Genomic DNA, 22,558 nt, shown 5'->3' with positions numbered 1-22,558 from the left:
GTTTTTATGAGTATATGCATAGAATCATACTAAAGTAATATTTTTCACAGTTAGGTCTCTGTTATGTAGAACTATTATTATTTTTAATAGCTACATAATAGCTGATGATATAGCTGCATTATAATTTGATTTAAAATTCCATATTCATTTATAATTTGGTTATTTATAACTATTTACTATTGTTATAGAATAATAGAATGCTGAACATATGAAAATACATATCAACACCGTGTAATTAAAATGTGGAATTTCCTTTTGCTTATAATATTTCCTCAATGAATTTAACCCTTTGTTTAGTTTTAGGAGCCCCTCTATGCTTGCTATTGCATAGATTTAAACATTTTAAATTCTAATAAACATTACCAATTCTCACTGTCACCAATCATACATAAGAATTTCTACATATAAGGTTATGTATATTTCCCAGTTGAATGTATTATTGTAACAGTTCCTCATTAATTTAATTTAGGTTATATTCAAATTTTTTCTTTTTATAAATAATTGTATAACATTTGCCCTAATACCTAAATATATTAGCTCATTTGTTGGTATACCTTAAGAAAAACTTATTTAATGGGAGTCTTTAGTCATAAGGGAAGTTTTAAATATTTGATATATATTTTCAAATTGTGTGATGGGTAGTGAATATTTCTCTTTAATATCAGAATTTAAAACCCAGTAACAACTGCTTCTTTCAATATCTCTGGTGCATTCTTTTATAATTATTTTTATTTGTTTTTGTTTTTCAGGTAACACAAAGTCAATGAATAAAGCAAATTATTCTGAAGTGTCTCAATTTGTGTTCCTGGGACTTTCTACCTATAGACCAATGCAGCATTTCCTCCTGGCCTTCTCTACAGTGTCTTATGTAACAATCGTTCTAGGAAACCTCCTTGTTGTGCTTACAGTGACTTTTGACTGTCATTTACATTCCCCCATGTACTTCCTTTTAGCCAACCTCTCAGTGATTGATTTCTGTCTTTCAACTTTAGCAGTTCCTAAGATGATATCTGATTTGTACTCTGGGCACAAAACCATATCCTTCCAGGGATGTGTCATCCAGATGTTTGTCCTTCACATCCTGGGGGGATCTGAGATGGTGCTGCTCATTGCCATGGCTTTTGATAGATATGTGGCCATATGTAAGCCCCTCCATTACCTGACTGTCATGAGCCCACAAATGTGCATTTTGATTCTTTCTGGTGCTTGGGTTATAGGCCTCATTCACTCAGGGGTCCAGATAGCTTTTGTTGTTCATTTGCCTTTTTGTGGTCCTAATGAGATAGATAGCTTTTACTGTGACTTTCCTTGGTTTATCAAACTTGCTTGCACAGACACCTACAGAATGGAATCCATCGTTACTGCCAACACTGGGTTTATTTCCTTGGCCACCTTATTCTTGTTGATTATCTCCTATATCTTCATCCTGGTCACTGTATGGAAACACTCTTTAGGTGGTTTGTCTAAGGCCCTTTCTACTCTCTCAGCTCACTTCACTGTGGTGGTTTTGTTCTTTGGACCATGCATCTTTGTTTACATATGGCCATTGCCCACAGTGGCAGTGAATAAGTTTCTTCCCATTTTGGACTTTCTGATTACACCCATTCTGAATCCCATTATCTACACATTGAGGAATAAAGATATGAAGATGGCAATGAGGAGACTAATTAGTCAACTCCTGAGTTTGAGGAAGATCTCCTAAATAACTCATATGAGCATAAATTACTTTGTAAATTTTCAAGCAACTTCAAGTAATACAAATGCTTAAATAACTATATAAAATTTGGGGCTATTTTTTTCCAAAGGCACCACTCCATAATATTTAGAATAGATAATTTATGATGGGGTCACATTCAATTATCACAACATCTGTTTTTTAAACAACTTGTTTGGCAACTAAATTAAAGTCCCAGAAAATGTTTATGGGAAGTTAATGAAAAAGCATAGATTACAGACTTAGAATCTGCTGAAAGTATGACTTCAGACATCAGCCTTCCTGGATTCAAGTGAATTAACTTAGAACTAATATACTCGAACTTTTGAGGAAACTATGAAATGTGCAACTGTCCTCTGAATCAAACACAGGATATGAATAATCAAATTTATATATTTTTCTGAAACATAAAAAATGTGTGTGAGAGGTTTTAAGAAAGGACCAAGTGATATTTTATAACTGAAAAGGAAACATATGAAATTATGAATTTAAGTAAGCTTAAAAAACAGACTGGACACAGCAGAAGAAAGGATCAATAGATTCAGACAAGTCAATAGGGATTATCTAAACTGATGTACAGAAATTAGAAAAATTTAAAAATCAGAGCAGATAAATATAGGGTGTCTGTAAGAAAGGTATATACACACATTGAATAATTAGAAAGGAAGCATTTATTAAAATAATTTCTTTTTCTCAAAATTGAGCTGTCAGCTGTTAAAGTGTGTATAAATTTTTGGAGACACCGTGTGTGTGTGTGTGTGTGTGTGTATATATATATATATATATATATATATATATATATGCAGAAATAGTGATTGTTTTTTTAAGGGTCTATGCCTCAGACTCTAAGTTAGCAGGACCATGATATCTCTAAAAAGCAATATGAAATTTGAAATACATCTGGCTCCATGAATTTCAAATAAGGGGATGTGAACATGTATATCTTTTTGAGGCAAGGTGTAGGAAGAATTCTTAAGTTTTGTTATATGTAGTAATGAACAATTCACTAATATTGCACATAATCTAGTTGCTTACAGGCCACCTGAACACTACAATGACTTAAACAAATAGTTTATTCTAACTTATAACATTTCCCCCCTCCCTGATTTTATTGGTATAGATATTAAACCCTTTCATCCATTTATAAATAGAAAGAGAAGTAGCAAAATACTCAAAGGTTGTTAGTATAACCATCATTCTATTTAATGTATATCTTCCGCAGACAATTACATACTTTTCACAAATTACTAAAACATGAAGTTGAGGGAACAGCATTCCCTCCAGATTATAGTTATAATTCAATTTTTTATCTGAGTGTGATGCAAAATGAATAATGATTTACCTTTATACCATCTTTTCAGATAGATAGGTAGTTAGAATGTTAACTAATTGAGAAACAAATTTATCCATTAAAAAATAAAGATAGCAATATTCAATGCACTGACATATTGAAAAAAATTTAGAGAAGATCTATGTGAAATTCCTTGCTCAAGAAAATGCTTAGCATAATAAAGAATTTCAAGATATGTGGTGGGTGTTGAAGTAGCAACACCAACAGTAATAAGTAACATTAACATTGTTATCAACTTCAATTGGGCACAACCAAAATCATAGTTATACTGGCCAAATTTCCCAAATCACTTTGCATTCAATAATCAATAAATGATTGTGGACTATAAGAGAATTGATGTAAAACTTACATCTGGAGATACATCTGGTTTCCATGTATGAATTGGGGAATGTTCCCAGTTCCACATAACAGGACAAGAGTGGCTAATTTAGGAAGCTTACAGTGGACATTCTGATAATGTAAGACCCCAAAATATCACAGAAATCCACATGCTAACATCGTAATCTCTTAATGGCATTTTTAATTTCTTTGTTTCTTAGAGTGTAAATAGCTGGATTTAGGAGAGGTGTAATGACCGCATAAAATACAGCAAGAAACTTGTCCACCCAGGTGATGCTGAGTGGCCACAGATAGATGAAGATGCAAGGCCCAAAGAACAGCACCACCACTGTGATATGGGCAGTACAGGTGGAGAGAGCCTTGGATGCTCCATCCTTAGAGTGAAGGCAGACAGTAAACAGAATATAAGAGTAAGATATCAGCAACTGTATGAAGCAGATGGTTGCCAGTACCCCACTGTCAGCATTTATCAACATTTCTAGAACATAGGTATCCATGCAGGCTAGCTTTATTACCAATGGAATATCACAAAAAAAGCTATCCAGTTCCCTGGGTCCACAGAAGGGGAGCTTTATAATCATAGCTAGTTGGCTTACTGAATGCACAAAGCCAACGATCCATGACATCATCACTAACAGAATGCACATGCGCCTGTTCATGATGTTGGAGTAATGAAGTGGCTTACAGATGGCCACATAACGGTCGTAGGCCATTGACACAAGCAGCACCATCTCACTCCCTCCAAAGAAATGTCCAAAGAAAATCTGACACATGCAGCCTCCAAAGGAGATGGTCTTGTTTTCCTTGAGAAAGTCTGTGATCATTTTAGGGGTGGTGACTGAGGAAAGGCAGAAATCAATGAATGAAAGATTGGCTAACAGGAAGTACATGGGGGAGTGGAGATGAAGGTCAGTGATAATTAGGAGCACAATGAAGATGTTGCCTAAAATGGTGATCAAATAAAGTGAAGAAAATATCACTAGGAGGAAGGCCTGGAGCTCCCATGAATTACATAGTCCAAGAATAATAAACTCTGACACCACAGACTGGTTAACTTCTTCCATTTAGTCCAGTTTGTTTTAAATTCATCTGAAGAAAAGACATGAAATTCAATTTTTTTTTGAGTAAACAGTATGTGAATCAGGAGAAGAGGATCTTTTATATATTATTAATAGGGAGGGTATACTGATATAATCACTTTGGGCCTTATCTTGTATACTTCAACATTCACACATTCTATGACCTAGCCATTTAATTCCATTTAAATACTCAAGATAAACTCTTGCATATGTATATGAGGAGAAATTTATAATAATACCCATAGGCAGGACAATGCAATATTATTGTGACAAATAAAATACAACTATATATACTGATATAGTTATATCTTAGTAAGATATAATAATAAAGGGGAAAAATCCAAAGCAAGATCCATTCAGCATAATTTTAATAAGGTAAAAAGCAATAGAAAAATAACAGTATACTTTGCAGGAACTGTATAAATGATAAAACTATGTACAAAAAGAGAAGATGCTAAAATGTAAGTAGCCTCAACTGTGGGAAAGCTGAGGGTCAGCATGAGGATGAACACATAGCAGTTGTATGTTATTATCAATTGTTTAGATCTTGTATTAGGTCATGTTTTCATAGGTATAAATTTTGTAGTAAATAGACAAATACAAAATGGTCATGGAAAAATGGTGAGAATATGTTTTGAATAAAGCATTATAATCAATTCAATACAGTGGACCTGAGATAAAATAACTTTTTAAAAAATGGTGTTTTGTGTAGTGGGTATATGGTAGAAAAATAGTTTTTATATGTAAATTTGAAAAATTGAAATAATATTTAGCACATGACTGAAGGTTAATGATTTTTTATTAATGCTTAAATACATGAATCAATCAGTTAAAAAAGATATTAATACTAGTCTTGCCAAAGAGATGAAACTTTTTCACAGAGTTCACTAAGTAGAAGAGCAGATAAATCAAGGAGAAGGTGAAAGAATCATTCATTCTAGGTATAAAGAAAGGATAAATCATGAGCAACTGGGAGAAATATTCTTTGTTCATAAAACTCAAAGCTTTTGATATTTACAGAGAGGAAGAGAGAGGGATAGAGAGTTAGAAACATCGATCAGCCGCCTCTTGTACTCCCCCTACTGGGGATGTGCCCGCAACTAAGGTACATGCCCTTGACTGGAATCGAACCTGGGACCCTTGAGTCCGCAGGCCGACGCTCTATCCACTAAGCCAAACCGGTTTCGGCATAAAACTCAGAGCTTTTGTAACCTGCAAGAAATTACTCAACGCTTAAAGTATACCTCCACCACAGCTGAATCCTGAAGTTGAGTCTTGAATATCAAACTCTAAATTATGTTTGAAAGCTTATTTTGCTAGACATTATTAAGGACTACAGAATACAGAATCTGGTGTGAAGTTTTCTTATTTGAAACAGCATAGCTTCTGAGAAACTAAACTCTGGAAGTCTCTGCAATGTCTAAAATGATCCAAAAGCTGTGGTGAAAACTGGGAGAGAACTGCGTCACTGTACTTGAGAGAAAGATTTTTTGTGTGTGTTACACATGAGAGGGTCCTTGGGTTCTGAGGCTCTGGCTACAATTTTAGAGTTAGGTAAATTCTTCCATTTCCAACATGTCCATAGGAAGCTACTTTCATTCAGTATCATATGCCTTATCATGATTTTTGAAATATATGTTCTCCCAAACAATCTTTGGCAGAGTAAATTACAAATTAATTAAAGTTCTTATCACAAGTTAGAATTTAAGTTTGTCTCTAAAGGAGTTATTTTTGCTATTTAAATTACTTAAAAAATCTAACAATCCTATTATGCTGTAAAGTAGATCTGTATATTTCTCTTTTAAACTTTTCTCTCTCCTCCCAGTTTTTCTTCTCTTTTCACCTCCTCCTATTCCTTCTTCTTTTACAAATTTTTGGATCTCAGTCTTTGTCATAATAGATCAATTATCTCTAACAGCCATTACTAAGTTCTTGACTGGTGTTCCTAGCCTTCTATCAAAGTTGGGAACAGCTATATAGTTTTAATTTTTTTTCTATATAACTCAGAGCTATACAAAACATTTTAACCACTCACAATAACAATCATACTCATTGTACTGCTGGAAAAACAATGTCAATAAAAGGCAAACGGCAAAACACAGTTAACAGAGGACCTATTAGAATTAGGAAAGAATGTTAGTTTAGAGAAGAGTTTAGTTTGTTGAGAAGAAATATGATTTCCTATAAATCAAGAAAAAAAATAAGATGCTCCTTAAGAATTAATGATCTATGAAAAAGCATTGACATAAGAAGAAATATAAATAGCCAATAGTTGTATGAAATATATTCTCTGTATCTATAATAATTCTGTTATTGCTCTTGGCACCAATTGCTTCAGGATTTCCTCTAATTTAGTCTGGGTTTACCTTCACTGTTGTCTATAATTGAAGTTGTTGTTGATGTTGTTTTTTAAATTCTTTAGAGTTATCAGATATCAAGGATGAAAATAAAAACAAAATTAGAAAGTACTAAGTGCATAAGAGGCTTTTAATTTTTTCTAATATGGCCAACAAGAATTTATAAAATATTTTCTTACTGCACACTCATCACTTCTGTGCTTTTTAGAGGAAAAAAGAAAAAAAGAGAAAAAAAAAAGAAGAAAAAAAAAAAAGGCCCTAAGTTATACCAAAGAAGTAAAAGTCTATGTCTTCTTTTTTAACCTAATACTGGCTTTAAAAAATGTTAATATTGTTTTAGTTGAGTTACTAAAGCAAAATATTACTGCTAAAATAATTATGTTAATATCCATACTAATAATACTTTTATAATAAATTTTCAAGCATATTCTAGGTGGGAGAGATAAATCTCCAGCTTCCAAGAGTATGTATAGAATCAAAAGACTTAAAAGCAGAACTCACCAAAGAGAATCAAAACTTAAAAAAAGAAAAAACAAAAAATGTGAAAAAATTTCCATTTTTCCTTTTGGAGCTGATAATGTCAGGATCATGTCAAGACTAAGTCTCTTTGTCTCTCTGTGTTTCTCTGTCTCTCTCTGAATGCATCCTATGTGCTAGGAACTTTCACTTACTTTGTCTAAATTAATCTTCACAATAAACCCATGAAATATGTCTTACTATTCTGAGGTTGACCCTCAGGGCAACCTGTTAGAAGTCTCAGGGCTAAGAGACAGCATGACAAGGATGCACACCCAATGTTCTCTGACTTTAGTCCTCCTCCTTCTGTGATACCATTCTATATCTCCTGCTGTTCCAAGAGCATCCATTCCACTTCTAAGGTAACTATTGACTGTTAGAGCTTTTGAGATATTTTCCTCCATGTTTCTATTAGGCTTCTTTTTGAGCTAAATCATTAATAATCAAATTTCCCCATGTTGGAAATTTCTGTTAATTATAGCACATATCTGTGCCTGGAAGAGTTACTTAATCCATGAAAATTGTGGAACCTGATGATTGTGGTGCTGTGAGAACATGAAAACTTCCTCAGCCAGGGCACTGAAGGTGCTATGTGACTTTATGGAAGTCCAAAAGTACCAAGATGTAGCTAAGAGAAACAAAAAACCTTTGATATTTCTGGTATCTATGAAGCAATGTATGCACAACTTCCATCCCAATTAATATGTATGGATATATGGTATTAAAACATTGTGAAGTTGTTTTCAATGTGACAGGGGAAGGTAATTAAGGGAGAAATTAAGAAATTTACATAGTATAAATTATATTTTCTTACCCGAGAGACACCATATTTGACCACATTTTTTCCCATGGATAAAGCATTGTTCATATTCTAACTAGAATCTGAAACAAAGTCATATTTCAGCAAAACAATCCATTTTCTGTTGTGACCAGTGATCGTGGGAGAGTGTGAGGCATATATTCACTATAGAGAGTAGCCTCTGGGGTAGGAAACTTTCAAGCTAGTCATGCTATGCTCCTTTGGGACCTCTTAATTTCTGAGTTCCTCTGAATTAAGAGTATTACCTGAAAATGTGCCTATGGTCAAAGACAGACTTGGTGAGTACAATCATATAAGTTCTAATGATGAAATTTAAACACAGTTTTAAAATATTTCTTCAGTTATTTTTTTTTCAAGAGGAACATTCTTTCAGAACTGAGTTGTCATTTCTAGTCCCAGCAGAATTCAGCTGACGTGGATGAGTAGGCAGGAGATGACCAGCAGAGAGAGATGAGCCAGTCACTGGTAGAAGCCAATGGTGCTTTGAATTGCTGGTTTTGTAGGGTTTTCATGAAGAGTAGAAAATATTTTGAAGTTTCAAAAATTTCTGTGTTTATTTGAGCAATGTTCTAGGTTTAACATTGAGTAAAAAGCAGCATTATCAATATTCTTCTAAATAACAAAACAATAATAGAAACCTAGCTGTTATTTGTAATACTTTTACAAAGTATTATGTAAATTCAGTGTTAGTAAGATTCCAACACTTTATAGGTTTGAGAAGGAAATATTATGGTCTGACTCTATTGTCCCTGTTTTATTACTTTCTTTTCACTGAAAAAAATAATGTGTCCACATTTTGGTGGCTGTTGTTTCCATTTCCTTTCAATGCATTTACATAATTTACATGCATTTACTTCTCCAAAGAGCATGTATCCACATATATACCTGGAGGAGTCTTGTTTACTATTGAGTATGTAGAATATAGAAGGTTACTTTAAGTTGCAAATTATTTAAAATAAATGTATGCTTAAATACTTTCATTTAACAATAATGGTTGTCTTTAGAGAAATAAAGAAAAATTAAGATAAAATATATTGAAAACATACCTTATTTTTTGTTGAAAAGTAAAGATACCTTTTAAAAGTGCTTTCCACAAGAACAGGCATATAGATCAATGGAACAGAACAGAGACCCCAGAAATTGACCCAAACCATGATGCTCAATTAATATTTGACAAAGGAGGCAAGAGCATACAATGGAGTTAAGACAGTCTCTTTAATAAATAGTGTTGGGAAAATTGGATAGATACATGCAAAAAAAGAAAGAAAGAAAGAAAGAAAGAAAGAAAGAAAGAAAGAAAGAAAGAAAGAAAGAAACTAGACCACCAACTTACATCATACACAAGAATAAATTCAAAATGGGTAAAAGACTTAAAAGTAACTTAAATTTTTAAGTCGTGAAACCATAAAAATCTTAGAAGAAGCCATAGGCAGTAAAATTTCAGATATATCTCATAGCAATATGTTTATAGATACATCGCCTAGGGCAAAGGAAACCAAGAAGAAAATAAACAAATGGCACTACATCAAAATAAAAAGCTTCTGCATAGCAAGAAAAACCATCAACAAAAGTGAAAAGAGAACCCACTGCCTGGGAGAACATATTTGCCAATGATACATCTGATAAGGGGTTAACTTCCAAAATATATAAGGAATTCATATAACTTAACAAAAAGAAGACAATCCAATTAAAAAATGGGCAAAGGATCTAAATAGACACTTCTCCAAAGTGGACATACAGAAGACCAAGAGACATATGAAAAAATGCTCAAAGTCACTAATCATTTGAGATATGCAAATTAAAATGAATTGCCATCTTAAAAAGACTTACATATGTATATGTTATAGGGATTGTTAGTAATTGGTTGAGAAAGACAGGTAAACATCCATGTCTCAAACCAGGATGCTGAATTATATTAGAAAGGGCTACTCCAAGACCACCAACTAAATAAGAATTATAATTTGGAGTTAAGGAATCATTGGGGGGAAAGACACCTTTAAATAAGGTAGTAGATAGATTTTTTGAATGTTGGTCTGGATTCTCTCCCAGACTGATGGTGTAAAAAGTAGTAGGCTACTGGCATGAATATACTTTTAAATAAGGTCAAGACATCTATGAGCTAAAAATTGTTGTGCAAGGGTAGAGAAAAGAATTAAGTGATGGAGTACTGAATGTACTTCTCTTTCCACATTTTCAATAGTACTATTTTGATGATCTCTTCTTAGACTCAAGAAATGACCCTTTCTGTTTTATCCCTTTACCTTCAACTTCTTCCCAGGCTGTTATGGAACCTAGAGATCTATAAAGTTATTTCTTCAACCTGTTGTTTTCAAAGCAAAGTGATTTTTTTAAAAATGGGATACCACTCTGCATCTTTCTTCTGGCAGTCTGCTCAGGGAAGAAGCTGACATAGGACTCTGTTTTAGAAGAACGTCTATATATAAATACATACAACACATATTCCTTAACTTAAAGAATGCACTATTAGGTTGGTAAGTTAAGATTAAGAAATAAAACATTGAGCAGCAAAAGTTATTATACAATTGGGAGCTATAATATTCAGAGGATTAAAGGATCAACAAGGACAGGACCAATTTGATTGAATAATAGGTAGACTCCACAGAGATGTAGGGGTAAAGGAATGTAATTTCTAATAGTGGGAACCTTATTAGCATAGTGCATGAAAGAGGATAGTGAGTGATGTGAACCAAAAAGCCCAGGCTTTGAAGCTAGGCAGATGTAGTCTGAGACTTGGGTCTATCACTAATGAACTATGGGAACTCAATCAAGTTATAAACTCTGAGCCTCATGTATTTTAGAATGTAAAATGATGGCCACAAGCTACCTGGGCAAATGCAGGGAATTGTGCCCCCTACAACAGGAGTCCCAAGGGAGCTAGAGGGCCAAGAGCCAAGAGGGTGCACTCCTCTGTCCAGCAGTTTAAATATTCAGGTTTCATGCCCTTGCAGTGTCCACGCGTATTCTGGCCACTGACTAGCTCCCAGGTGTGACTGATAGGTAAGCACTTTTCCATATCACCCAGACCTTACTGGGCATGTGTCTATTGTCCAGTCTCTTCCGCCAGGGATCTCCAGGGAAAAGTCTTAGAGAATTTAACTGCAGCTTCCTGGAAAACCTGTATAAATGGCATGCCTATATTATCTAGTCTCCTCTTTACTCCTTTCCTGTTAAATAATAACCATGTTATAACAGTATCATTTAGAGAGCTTTTAGGTTAGTGAAGAGTCGCTTACCCAAACTGAAACTTTCAAATAGTCCTCATGAACTCTCATTATTTATAGTCCAAATGTCCCCTTGCCATAGTTGCTTCTCCATATGATTCTTATTAGTAAACCCCCAGCAGGGCTCCTCAGCAGCTGGGCTGCTGACTGCTTATCATTGACAACAGACATAGAATGATGTTATCCTGACACAACTTCATTTTTATATCAAAGCAACTTTATTTTTATGTCATAAACAAGCAGTTTAAAACAGTTTCATTTAAGTCATAAACAAGTGGAAAAATCTGTTAGGTCAGTTTAGCAAGAATCTTCCTACCCTTGATGTCTCCTCTTAGTAATTTTCCATCCACTCATCCCTCACCTTGCTCCTATAAATAAATCCCCACTGTCTTTGCTGTATTCAGAATCAAGCCCAATTTCATTCCCCTATTGCAATAGTCTTGAATAAAATGTCTCCCTTACCATTAAAAATAAATAAAATCATTCTTTGTATTATTATTTAGTGTTTATTTGTTTATTTATTTTTTATCTCTCTGGACAGTGTCCAAACAAAATAGCACAGATAAAGAAAGTAATGTGTAATCTGTTAAATGGTGATGATAGTATACTAGATTTAGTTTAATCATCACACCAGATATACCCTTTTGCCTTCTTTCTAGCTGGAGTATCCATAACAATGATGGCCTTTGACTCTGCTATATGGCCAAGGGCCCAATGTGGTTGCTTCTACAGGTCTCTCATGTTTCTCTCAGGCATATTAAAATATTGTTTTGTCTCTCACCAGCACTTCACCTTGGACTTCCCACCTCTGGCTCCTGTCTTATTTAAGTTTCCTTGTCCCCAAAAGGAGCTTGAGTTCAAGTGTTGTGTGTAGTCAGTTCCTGTGAGAAGGGGATCTCTGGGAGTAGGAGAGAGCGAGAACAAGGGAGCTGAGTGAGGGAAGAAGGAAAACCCAATATGAATGTACTTTTTTAGGTCACTGAGTAGAGAAAATGTTTATGTGATTTGCCTACAATGTACAAAACTATGGTCTATTAATGGAATAGTGGTTTAACTAAACCAACTAGGTTGACCAGAAGTTAGAATTTGACCATATATCAAACAAATACTTACGTAAATAAATAAATAATTGAAAGCTATAAATAACTTCTGTGGAAGAAAATGTGTACGATGTGCGAGAGATTTATAGAGGGAACAATTTGGATTTGCCACTCAGAGAAGTCTCTTAACAGTTGAGACCTAGATCTTCAAGTACAAACAAGTGGAACTTCAGAGTAATAGTGGCTAATGTTAAATCACAATTCCAGAAAGCTCTAAGAACACCAAGCAGGATAAAGAAAATCTACACCAGAGCATATTATATTCAAAATCAAACTAAAGAAAATAAAAAATAAATCTTGATGGACTCTAGAGAGAAATAAATCATGTTACTTATAGAGGAACAAGGATAAGAATTGCATCAGATTTCTTGTCATAAACCATGTACTAGAAAAAATATATAAAAATCTAGGTTGATTTTTTTAACACTAAATATTTTATAGTGTTAAAAAAATCAATCTAGATTTTTATGTTGTGTAAAATTATACCTCAAAAGTGAAGGATAGAGAAAAACTGAGAGAAGATATTCATTTTCCAAAAAGACAACATTCCTTAATGTATATGCGCCTAACAACAGAGCCTGAAATATATGAGTCAAAACTGAAATAACTCCAAAGAGAGTTATTCAGACCAAGTCATTAGTATAGTTGGAGACTTCAACACTCTGTTTTCAGCAGGCAGAAAATTAGTAAGGACATTGTTGAACTCAACAAAAGCATCAGTCAATTTTATCTGGTTAACATTTATAAACCACTTCATCCAACAACAGTAGAATATACATTCTTCTCAAGTACACATGAAACATTTGCTAAGCTAGACCACTTCTGGGCCATCAACTACAACTTAAATGTAAAAGGTTTCACTCAGAGGGCACACCCACACCCATACTCATTTACAAAGATGTGGGAGGAAACTGGAGTACCCAGAGAAAACCCATGTGGACATGAGGAGAATAGAATGTGCAAACTCCACACAGTCAGTGGACTGGGCCCAGAATTTATTTTTTCCTCACAATGTTATAATAAAATGACCTTGAGTAAAATTATGTTATTCAAGGAGCCAGAGGTAGGAAGGCTGCTGTATACAAAATGAAGCATAAAGAGAATTAAAAACAATCTACAGTAATAAAAGGGTAATATGCTAATTAGAGCGGACATCTCTGGACAAAGCCACAGCAGCTGCGAGGCCTGGGGCTCAGGCAGCCGTGGGCTCAGGCAGCCATGAGCCAGCCTAAGCCGTCAGTAAGACTTCTCCTGAGGGCTCCCAGACTGTGAGAGGGGGCAGGCCGGGCTGAGGGACCCCCCGACCCCCAGTGCATGAGTTTTTGTGCACCCGGCCTCTAGTTTTTATTATATAAATCTCTTTAAAAGGTAAATGACTATATAAAGCAAAAATAACAATATATTAATGAATGTATTATCACAGTAGATAATAGTAGACATTTCATATAAAACAGCACAACACAAGAGCTCAGGGGAGGTAAATGAAAGCTTACTGTAGTAACTTTCTTATATAATACCTGAAAAGATATAATATAGAAATTAGACTGTGATAAGTTAAAAATGTAAAGTATGCATTTATAGCTCTAAAACAACCACTAAAAATCACACAAAAAAGAGATAGCTAAGAAACCAATATTATTAATATGAGTAAGTTTAAATAAATAACAAGTATAAACAAATAATAATATAAAATAACACTCCAGTATATTAAAAAATGACAAAATTGAAAAAAACCCACAGATGGAACACATATAAAATAGAAATTTTAATCAAAATGTAATCATAATATATGCAAATAACCTAATAACCTAACTAAACAGAGATTGTTGTATTATATAAAATATATGTTGCAGGAAAGTAGCCACCATTAAAAAGAAAAACTCATATAGATTAAAAGTAAAAAGATAGAAATAGAAAACTATGCTAATAGGTTACTATTTATTTAAACAGTGGTGTATTAATTTACTGTTCTTGCTGTAGAAAACTATCTTATACTTAGTGACTTAAACTAGCAAATATTTATTATCTTACATTTCTTTAGTTCAGAAGTCTGATGCAAATCTCACTGGGCTAAACTCATAGGGTTGGCCGCGTTGCATTTCTTTCTTGAGGCTCTGAGGGAGAATCCATCTACTTGCCTTTTCAATTACACCAAAAGGAAGCAAAAAGAGTGGGAAAATATAAATAAATATAAAATATCTCACAAGAAAGTAAATTTTAATCCAGCCATAAAAATAATAAACCTATTACATGTAAGTGATATTTTATTTTTTACAATTATCATATATGTAATTATATATATATATATATGACAAGCCCCACAAGACATCATGCTATATTTTTTGTACAGTCAATATTCACTGTATGCTTATTTATATATATCAACATATTTAAAAATCTACTTTCTCTTATTTTTTATTCTTTCTTTCAAATTAGTGGTTTCCTACAGAATTATTTTTTATTACCTGAAGAACAGCAATTAATATTTATTTAGTGCAACTTCTTAGGGAACAGATTCACTCATTTTTGTTTTTTCTGAAATGTCCTTATTTTACCTTCATTTAAAGACAATGTTTTAATCTCAAATAGACTTTCATTTTTACATTTTTTTTCTTTATTTTTTTTCTTTTTTCTTTTTAATTTTTTAAATTTCTTTATTGATTAAGGCATTACATGTGTCCTCATCTCCCTATTAACCCCCCAAACCCCCACTCATGCCCTCACCCCCCTGTTTTTTGTGTCCTTGGTTAGACATATATGCATACAGGTCCTTTGGCTGATCTCTCGCCATTACCCCCACCCTCCCCTACCTTCCCTCTGAGGTTTGATGGTCTGATCAATGCTTCTCTGTCTCTGGATCTGTTTTTGTTCACCAGTTTATGTTGTTCATTATATTACATAAATGAGTGAGATCATATGATATTTATCTTTCTCTGACTGGCTTATTTCATTTAGCATAATTCTCTCCACTTCCATTTATGCTGTTGCAAATGGTAAGAATTCCTTTTTTTTGACCGCAGCATAGTATTCCATTGTGTAGATGTACCACCGTTTTTTAATCCACTCATCTGCTGATGGCCACTTAGGCTGTTTCCAAATCTTAGTTATGGTAAATTGTGCCACTCATATAGACTTTTAGATTGTTTTCTTTCAGCATGTTAAATATGTCACTCCTTTATCCTTTGGCTCTCATGTTTCTGATATAAAAAAGCTGTTAGTCGCTCTAACAGGTTTGGGTCAGTGGATAGATCGTCGGCCTGCTGACTGAAGGGTCCCAGTTTTGATTCCGGTCAAGGGCATGTACCTTGGTTGTGGGCACATCCCCAGTAGGGGGTGTGCAGGAGGCAGTTGATTGATGTTTCTCTCTCATTGATGTTTCTAACTCTCTATCCCTCTCCCTTCCTCTCTGTAAAAAAATCAATAAAATATATATTTTTAAAAACCTGTTAGTCCTACCATTGTTCTTTTCAAATCAACATGCATTTCTCCACCTCAGATGCTTCTAAGATTTTCCTTTATCTTTCTTACATTGATGTGTTTGTGTCTTTTATTGTTCTTTGTTCTGCTTGTGGTACACAGAGTGTTTGTATATGTGGATTTATGTTTTTTTTAAAAAATAAATCTTTATTGTTGAAAGTATTACATATGTTCCTTTTTTCCCCCCATTCTACTCTCCCACCCCCCTCTCACCTGAAGCCTTCACCACCCACTGTCTGTGTCCTTGGGTTATGCATATAAGCCAGTCAGAGAAAGATAAATATCACATGATACCATATGTGCAATCTAATGATCAACATAAACTGATGAACAAAAATAGACCTAGAGACGTAGAAACAAAGAAAAGACTGTCAAACCTCAGAGGAAAGGTAGGGGAGGTTGGAGGGTGGAAGGGATCAACCAATGGATTTATGTCTTTTATCAATTTGTAAATGTTCTTTGTGATTATCTCTTCAAATATTGCATTTCTCCCATCCCCTCTTTTCCCTAGACTACTTGGAAGTCAATTGTACATCTATAAGACATTTCCATTCTATCTCACATATCTCTAATGTCCTTTTCTGTATTTTCTATTCTTGCATTTCAATTTTATTATTTTCTATTGACTTTAGTTCCAGTTCATTCTTTAGTCTTCTCCTGTGTTTAATCTAATTTTAAACTCATCTAATGAATTTAGATTTTAGATTTTTTTCGCTCTATAATTTTCATTGAATTCTTTCTATGGATTCTAACTCTCTGTTCAAATTCTTTTTTTTAACCTATCTATTACATTTTTTCTTTTATTATTTGGAACATACTGATTATTGTAATTATAATGTTATTTTTATTTGATTTCATAGGATAATGTGTGCTTATATTTTAGTTATCGCTCTCTTTTTCTCTTATTTTTTAAATTTTATTTTATTGTTTAAAGTATTACACATAGTAGTACATATATCTCCTCCCTCCCATTTACCTTCCCCGTTTTTCTCTTATTTTTTGATAACATATTTCTATCTTTTGCTATCTCTAGTGATTTACTATTAAATTATGGACACTTCATTAACATTTTAAAAGTATATAGGCTTCCCCAAAAGATCATTCCTTTCACTACTAGATCTATATAGTGGAGGTTAATTCTCTTAATCCAGTGTGTCTCAGTGGGGGCAAGTTTGCCCTCTAGAGGACTGCAAAATGTAGGGATACTTTTGGTGTTACAGCTGAGGAACTTTTACTGACAGCTAGTAAGTGAAAGTCAGGATTGCTGCTAAACATTCTATAGAGCACAGGAAAATCTCTCACAACAAAGAATTGTATGGCCCAAAATGTCCATAATGCCAAGGTTGAGACACACTGCTTAATCCAAACAGAGTTTGGATTTAAGCTGATTTGCGGCCTTCATAAGACTCAGTCTACCTCTGGTTCATCCACAGACCTCTAGAATTAAAATTGAACCCTGATGTATGCTCATGAGTTCTGATTCCCTTATGTGAGATTTAAATTTAGGAATAATGGATGTGGGCATAAAGATAACAGAATGCAAGGCTTCCATTTGTATGGGGATATCTAGTTGGCATTAAAGCAGCTCTGGAGTATTTTCAGGTGCTGTGACCCTGGAACCAGCATGAAAAAAAAAGGACTTCTGTATTTCTTAGCTCCAAAGTTGCTATGTGAACAGTACCTCCCTATGTATACCAATTTGTTGGTAATGTCTTGAGGTTTGCTACTGGTTGCCACATCAAAGGCTACTCTTATAGGTATTTTCATGATTTTGTAAATGCCTAACGCCTTATATTATTCCCATTTTAAAAATAACCAGAGTGATTTAGTTATCTGTAACCAAATAATGACTGTCACACCAAATTCCTATCATCATTGCATTCAGGGTAAAAAGATTTTCAAATAAACTCAAATTCCTCTCTAATATTTAAAAAATAACTATTAGGAATAACCACAAAGCTCTCCAAAACTTTAAAATAGAAAGTTAAATAGTTTCATAACAGTGTCCCATGGAATATAACAGCTTTCTTTTCCTCTCTCCACTAAATTAGGAAAAAGTAACTAGACCTTTAAGTGTCCATAAAAAAATACTTAACAGCATGATACTTTCCACTTAATGATATTTTGCTACAGATAGCCCTTTATTCAGAATCTTCAGGTTGTTGCCTACGTCAAATAGGAAACATCAGGTAGTTATTTTTGCTTAATGTCTTTTAATGGTTTCTCTTTGAAATTTGAATAAATTGAAATTCTTACCATCACCTAAAATACAAGGTTTTGCCCATACCAACTTCTCCAATTGCAATTCCTGCCACTTTTACCTTCATTAACTGCTTTACAGCTACTCTATATCTCTTTATGGTCTTCAAATGTACCAAGCTCCTAAGATCTTTGTGTACTTGTACTAGTCATCATCTCTGCCCAGATATTTCTGTCTCCAGGTGATTGCATGGTTGTTTCTTTCAAGTCATCTGGGTATCAGTTAAATACCACTCAAGACCTTGCTTAACAACCAAAAGCAAAGTAACTATAATTTTCCTGTCAAACTCTATCATAGCATTACTTTTGATTTGTTTCAGAGCACTATCTCGTTTTAATATTATGGTGTTTTCTTTTTAAATTTAGTAGTTTAATCTGTCTTTAGGTACTTGAACGTAACCATAGGAGACTGGGAATCTTACCTGTCTTATTCATACAACTATAATAGAGCCTGAAAATTGGAAGTGCTTAAAAAAACACAATATCTGCTAAATGGTTGACTGATTCAGTGCATAATGAATACATTATTTAATTAATTCAAACTGGACTTTCTCTTTTCTTGCTTTTCTCATTCTTTTGTTCCATTCAGAAAACCACGTGCCAGCTGAGTAACCTCCTCATGGAAGCTTTCACTTCCTGATTGCGTAGGGTATAAATCACAGGATTCATCAAAGGAAAGATCACTGTGTGAAAGAGGGAAACCACTTTGTCAGCTGGGAAAGCTCTGAAGGGGCGAGTGTAGATGAAGATGGCGGGTCCAAACATGAGAAACACAATGATAATGTGTGTGGTGCATGTGGAGAAAGCCTTGTTCTTCCCTTCAGAGGAGTGCCCCTTTACACGGCACAGGATGACTGCATAGGAGGCCAGAAGGCCCAGGAAGCACAGGAGGGTGAGCAGGCCACTATTGGAGACCATCAGGAGCTCCACCACAAAGGTGTCTGTGCAGGCCAGCTTGATGACCTGCGGCACATCACAGAAGAAGTTATCCAGCTGGTTTGGGCCACAGAAGGGCAAGTGGAGAATAAGGGCCACTTGTACAATGGAATGAGTAAAGCCTCCTAGCCACAGAGCCAACAGCAAGGCATAGCAGGCTCTAGGGTTCATAACAGTTGAATAGTGTAAAGGACGGCAGATGGCTATGTAGCGGTCAAAGGCCATCACAACAAGAAGAAACATCTCTCCTGCTCCAAGGAAGTGCAAGAAAAAGAGCTGAGTGATGCAGCCCCTGTAGGAGATTACCTTCTTCTCAGAGAGGAAGTCCACCAGCATCCTGGGCGCCACAATGAAGGAGTAGGATGCATCCAGGAACGCCAAGTTGCCCAGAAAGAAATAGAGGGGCGCTGTGAGGCCAGGGTCTGATCTGATGGTGAGAATGATGAGGAAATTTCCAGGGAGGATGATGAGGTAGAAAATTAAAACTAGCACAAAGACCAGGAGTTGAACATCTTGAGACTGGGTCAGACCAAGGAGGATGAATTCTGTCACCACTGTGCTGTTTTCACTCTCCATAACTCCTCAATATACAGGATAACAAAGCAAAAAATATTGTTATAACCTTCTTTTCATCTGTGCCATAGCTCTTCTCCAAATAAAAACAATATTTGACACATCAAACATTCCCTAGCTGAAAATAACTTATGCCTCATAACTCTCATATGCTTTGAGTTAATCTTTCTACCCTTCATTTTCCCCATTCCCCTAGACACTGTTCTTATGACCACACTATTGTCCCCATTTAAGTGCATCTATATAATTGTGCCCCTTTAGGACTCCGGGCTACTTTGCTTGAGGTATATTAAAAATTTCCTGATTAAAGCAAAACTTAACCATTATCAAAATGATCAGATTTTGTTGTTGTTGCTGCTTGTGGTTATATTACTACCTCCAATGTTTAGATTAGTTGCTGGATTTTGGTCCTCTGTCTTCATCCCAACAGAGCAAAGTGCTTTTGCAGGTGCTTCTTTCCTTCAGTTTCTGTAGAAGGCCTAGTTCCCAGCTGGCAGCTATATGCCTTTTTTTCCCCTGAATTTGTGCCTCAATAGTTCTCATTACATTGTGCTTCTTTGGTGCCCTTGTGCACCTTTAATCCAAGCTGGTCACCGGGATCTCAAGCAAGATATGTACATTTTACCAAACTTAAAGGTATCCCCCCATTACACCCCTGGTAGAGTCCCAGTCCTGCATCTGTTCTACACTGTTCTTAAATCTTAACACTAATCTGCAAATCTGCAAATAACAGGATTACTTCTGTTATATTCTAGGTCTCTTTTGCTCACTATATATCCATAGCCCACTTCTTCCTCAGATCTCATAATGATAGCCAAGTGATTCTTCCCACAAATATTTTTATATAATATAAAATTCATTACAACATGTAAAATTTTTTTTCTGTCTCTATAAAATCAAAGCACATTAGAGCTGGAATTGGTCATATAGCACATAGAGTCTAATATACTCACTTGGCCGATGAGAAAAATAAAGCAATTGCAGTTAAGATTTTTCAATTTGCAATGAGTTTTCTTCTTAATTCTTATTAGGAAATTGTAGGAAAAAAAGGCATCTTTTCCTTAGTTTAAATTGATTAGGAAATTGTTAATGTCCCATCAACTGGAATTATTTTATTTAGGCACTTAAATAATTAACCATGATATTGCTTGTGTAAATATATATTTCTCATTTTGGGGGAATAATCTAGCTTAAATAAGAACTCTATTCATGTTGGAGACATTCAGATGTAAGGCTTAGTCTATGTAGTGGCCTCCAAAGGGGTTGATTATGTTCACCCCAGGAGATACACAAGATAATTAACTAAGGTACATAAAAATAGTAGACTTTGTCTCTGTACTATTATAAATTATGCATTTGCAATGTTTTATATTTGTGATTGTTTTATACTTTTTATATTACTACAATTGTAGAAACATTTTATAAATAAACTAGAGACCCAGTGCACAAAATTTGTGCACTTGGGGGAGTGCCTCAGTCTGGCCTGCATTCTCTCGCAGTCCGGGAGCGGGCCTAAGCCATTAGTCAGACATCCTTAGTGCTGCTGCGGAGGAGGGAGAGGCTCCCACCACCACCGCTGTGCTTGCCAGCCGTGAGCCCGGCTTCTGGCTGAGCGGTGCTCCTCCTGTGACAGCACACTAATTACCAGGGGGCAGCTTCTGCGTTGAGTGTCTGCTCCCTGGTGGTCAGTCCCTGTCATAGTGACCACTCGTTTCGCCGTTCTGTCAATTTGCACATTCTCCTTTTATTATATAGGATATGCATATGTAGTACTGTGATATATGGGCATGTTTGACTGTAGGAATAATTTTAAAAGTGAAAAATTGCTAATTATAATAAAATAATATAATGTGAATACAACACTATTTCCCTGTTTTTTAAATACATGCAATACTTGTATTTCTAAAGTGCAATGGATACAGTGTATCACAATTTAGCAATAAAAAGGAGTGAAGTACTGATACATACTACAACATGGATAAACCTCTAAATATTATGCTATATGAATGAAGTCAGTCACAAAGAGCTGCATATTGTATAATTCATTTTATGAAAAATGTTTGGACAAAGCAAATCTGTAGAGACAAAAAAATAGAGGAGTGTTTGCTTAGGGCTAAGAGTAGGCTGTGGGAAGAACTGCTAATGAGTATGAGGTTTCTTTTTTAGGTGACGAAGATGTTCTAAAATTATATCATGTTGATACTTACATATCTCTATGAAAACATTTAAAACCATTGAATTGTACTTTTTAAATGATAGAATGTATCATTTCTCATGTTGATCATATCTCAATAAATCTTTTTTAAAGTAGAATATAATAGAAATAATCCTGTTACTTGCAGATTTTTAATATTTCCTAAAATTTTTGTGATATTATACTATGTTAGTACAGTTTTGGTAATATTATATTTAAAATCTTTTTTCTTGAAATATTAATGTTTATTGCATGTAACATTATTATATTTAAAATAGTCTTTCTTGGGGGAAAAAAGAAGAAAAAAAAGTACTATTGAATGGGGGCGGGGGGGAGGGTGGGGGGAAAGACCATAGAGAGAATAATTCCCCATTGAAATTTGACAGAAATGATTGTTAGCATCCCTAGAAAGAGAATCTAGGAAGAGAGGAAAGAAGAAAATAATAAAGAAAAGTCAGGCTTAAAAAGTCAATGGAGAACTCATGGGAAATTTAAGCAATACACTGGTGTTCTAGGCACACCTAAACATCAGAACATTTGTTCTATATGATTAGTAACCTTTGTAATTAGCAGCCAAATGTTATGGAACAGGAATTTATAA

The 22,558-nt window shown here is 34.6% G+C and overlaps 3 protein-coding genes across 3 annotated transcripts; 1 reads left to right on the top strand and 2 right to left on the bottom strand.

Moving 5' to 3' along the window:
• Positions 1 to 763: 763 nt before the first annotated feature.
• LOC307097966 (olfactory receptor 4F15-like) lies at positions 764 to 1,702 on the top strand (the record flags this gene model as incomplete). The annotated part of the gene is made up of 1 exon (XM_079768297.1): positions 764 to 1,702. One exon carries the CDS (start codon positions 764 to 766, stop codon positions 1,700 to 1,702), a length of 939 nt encoding a protein of 312 aa, XP_079624423.1.
• Positions 1,703 to 3,556: 1,854 nt separating this feature from the next.
• LOC307097978 (olfactory receptor 4K1-like) lies at positions 3,557 to 4,468 on the bottom strand (the record flags this gene model as incomplete). Its single annotated transcript, XM_079768309.1, has 1 exon — positions 3,557 to 4,468. One exon carries the CDS (start codon positions 4,466 to 4,468, stop codon positions 3,557 to 3,559), a length of 912 nt encoding a protein of 303 aa, XP_079624435.1.
• A 14,371-nt stretch (positions 4,469 to 18,839) lies between these two features.
• LOC307097975 (olfactory receptor 4N5) lies at positions 18,840 to 19,766 on the bottom strand (the record flags this gene model as incomplete). The annotated part of the gene is made up of 1 exon (XM_079768306.1): positions 18,840 to 19,766. One exon carries the CDS (start codon positions 19,764 to 19,766, stop codon positions 18,840 to 18,842), a length of 927 nt encoding a protein of 308 aa, XP_079624432.1.
• Between the last annotated feature and the right edge of the window lie 2,792 nt (positions 19,767 to 22,558).

The sequence above is a fragment of the Cnephaeus nilssonii genome (genome assembly GCF_951640355.1).
Source record: "Cnephaeus nilssonii genome assembly, chromosome: 4".
NCBI lineage: Eukaryota > Metazoa > Chordata > Mammalia > Chiroptera > Vespertilionidae > Cnephaeus > Cnephaeus nilssonii.
The sequence above is the reverse complement of the archived record's forward strand: the minus strand, read 5'-3'. Positions and strand labels throughout refer to the sequence as shown.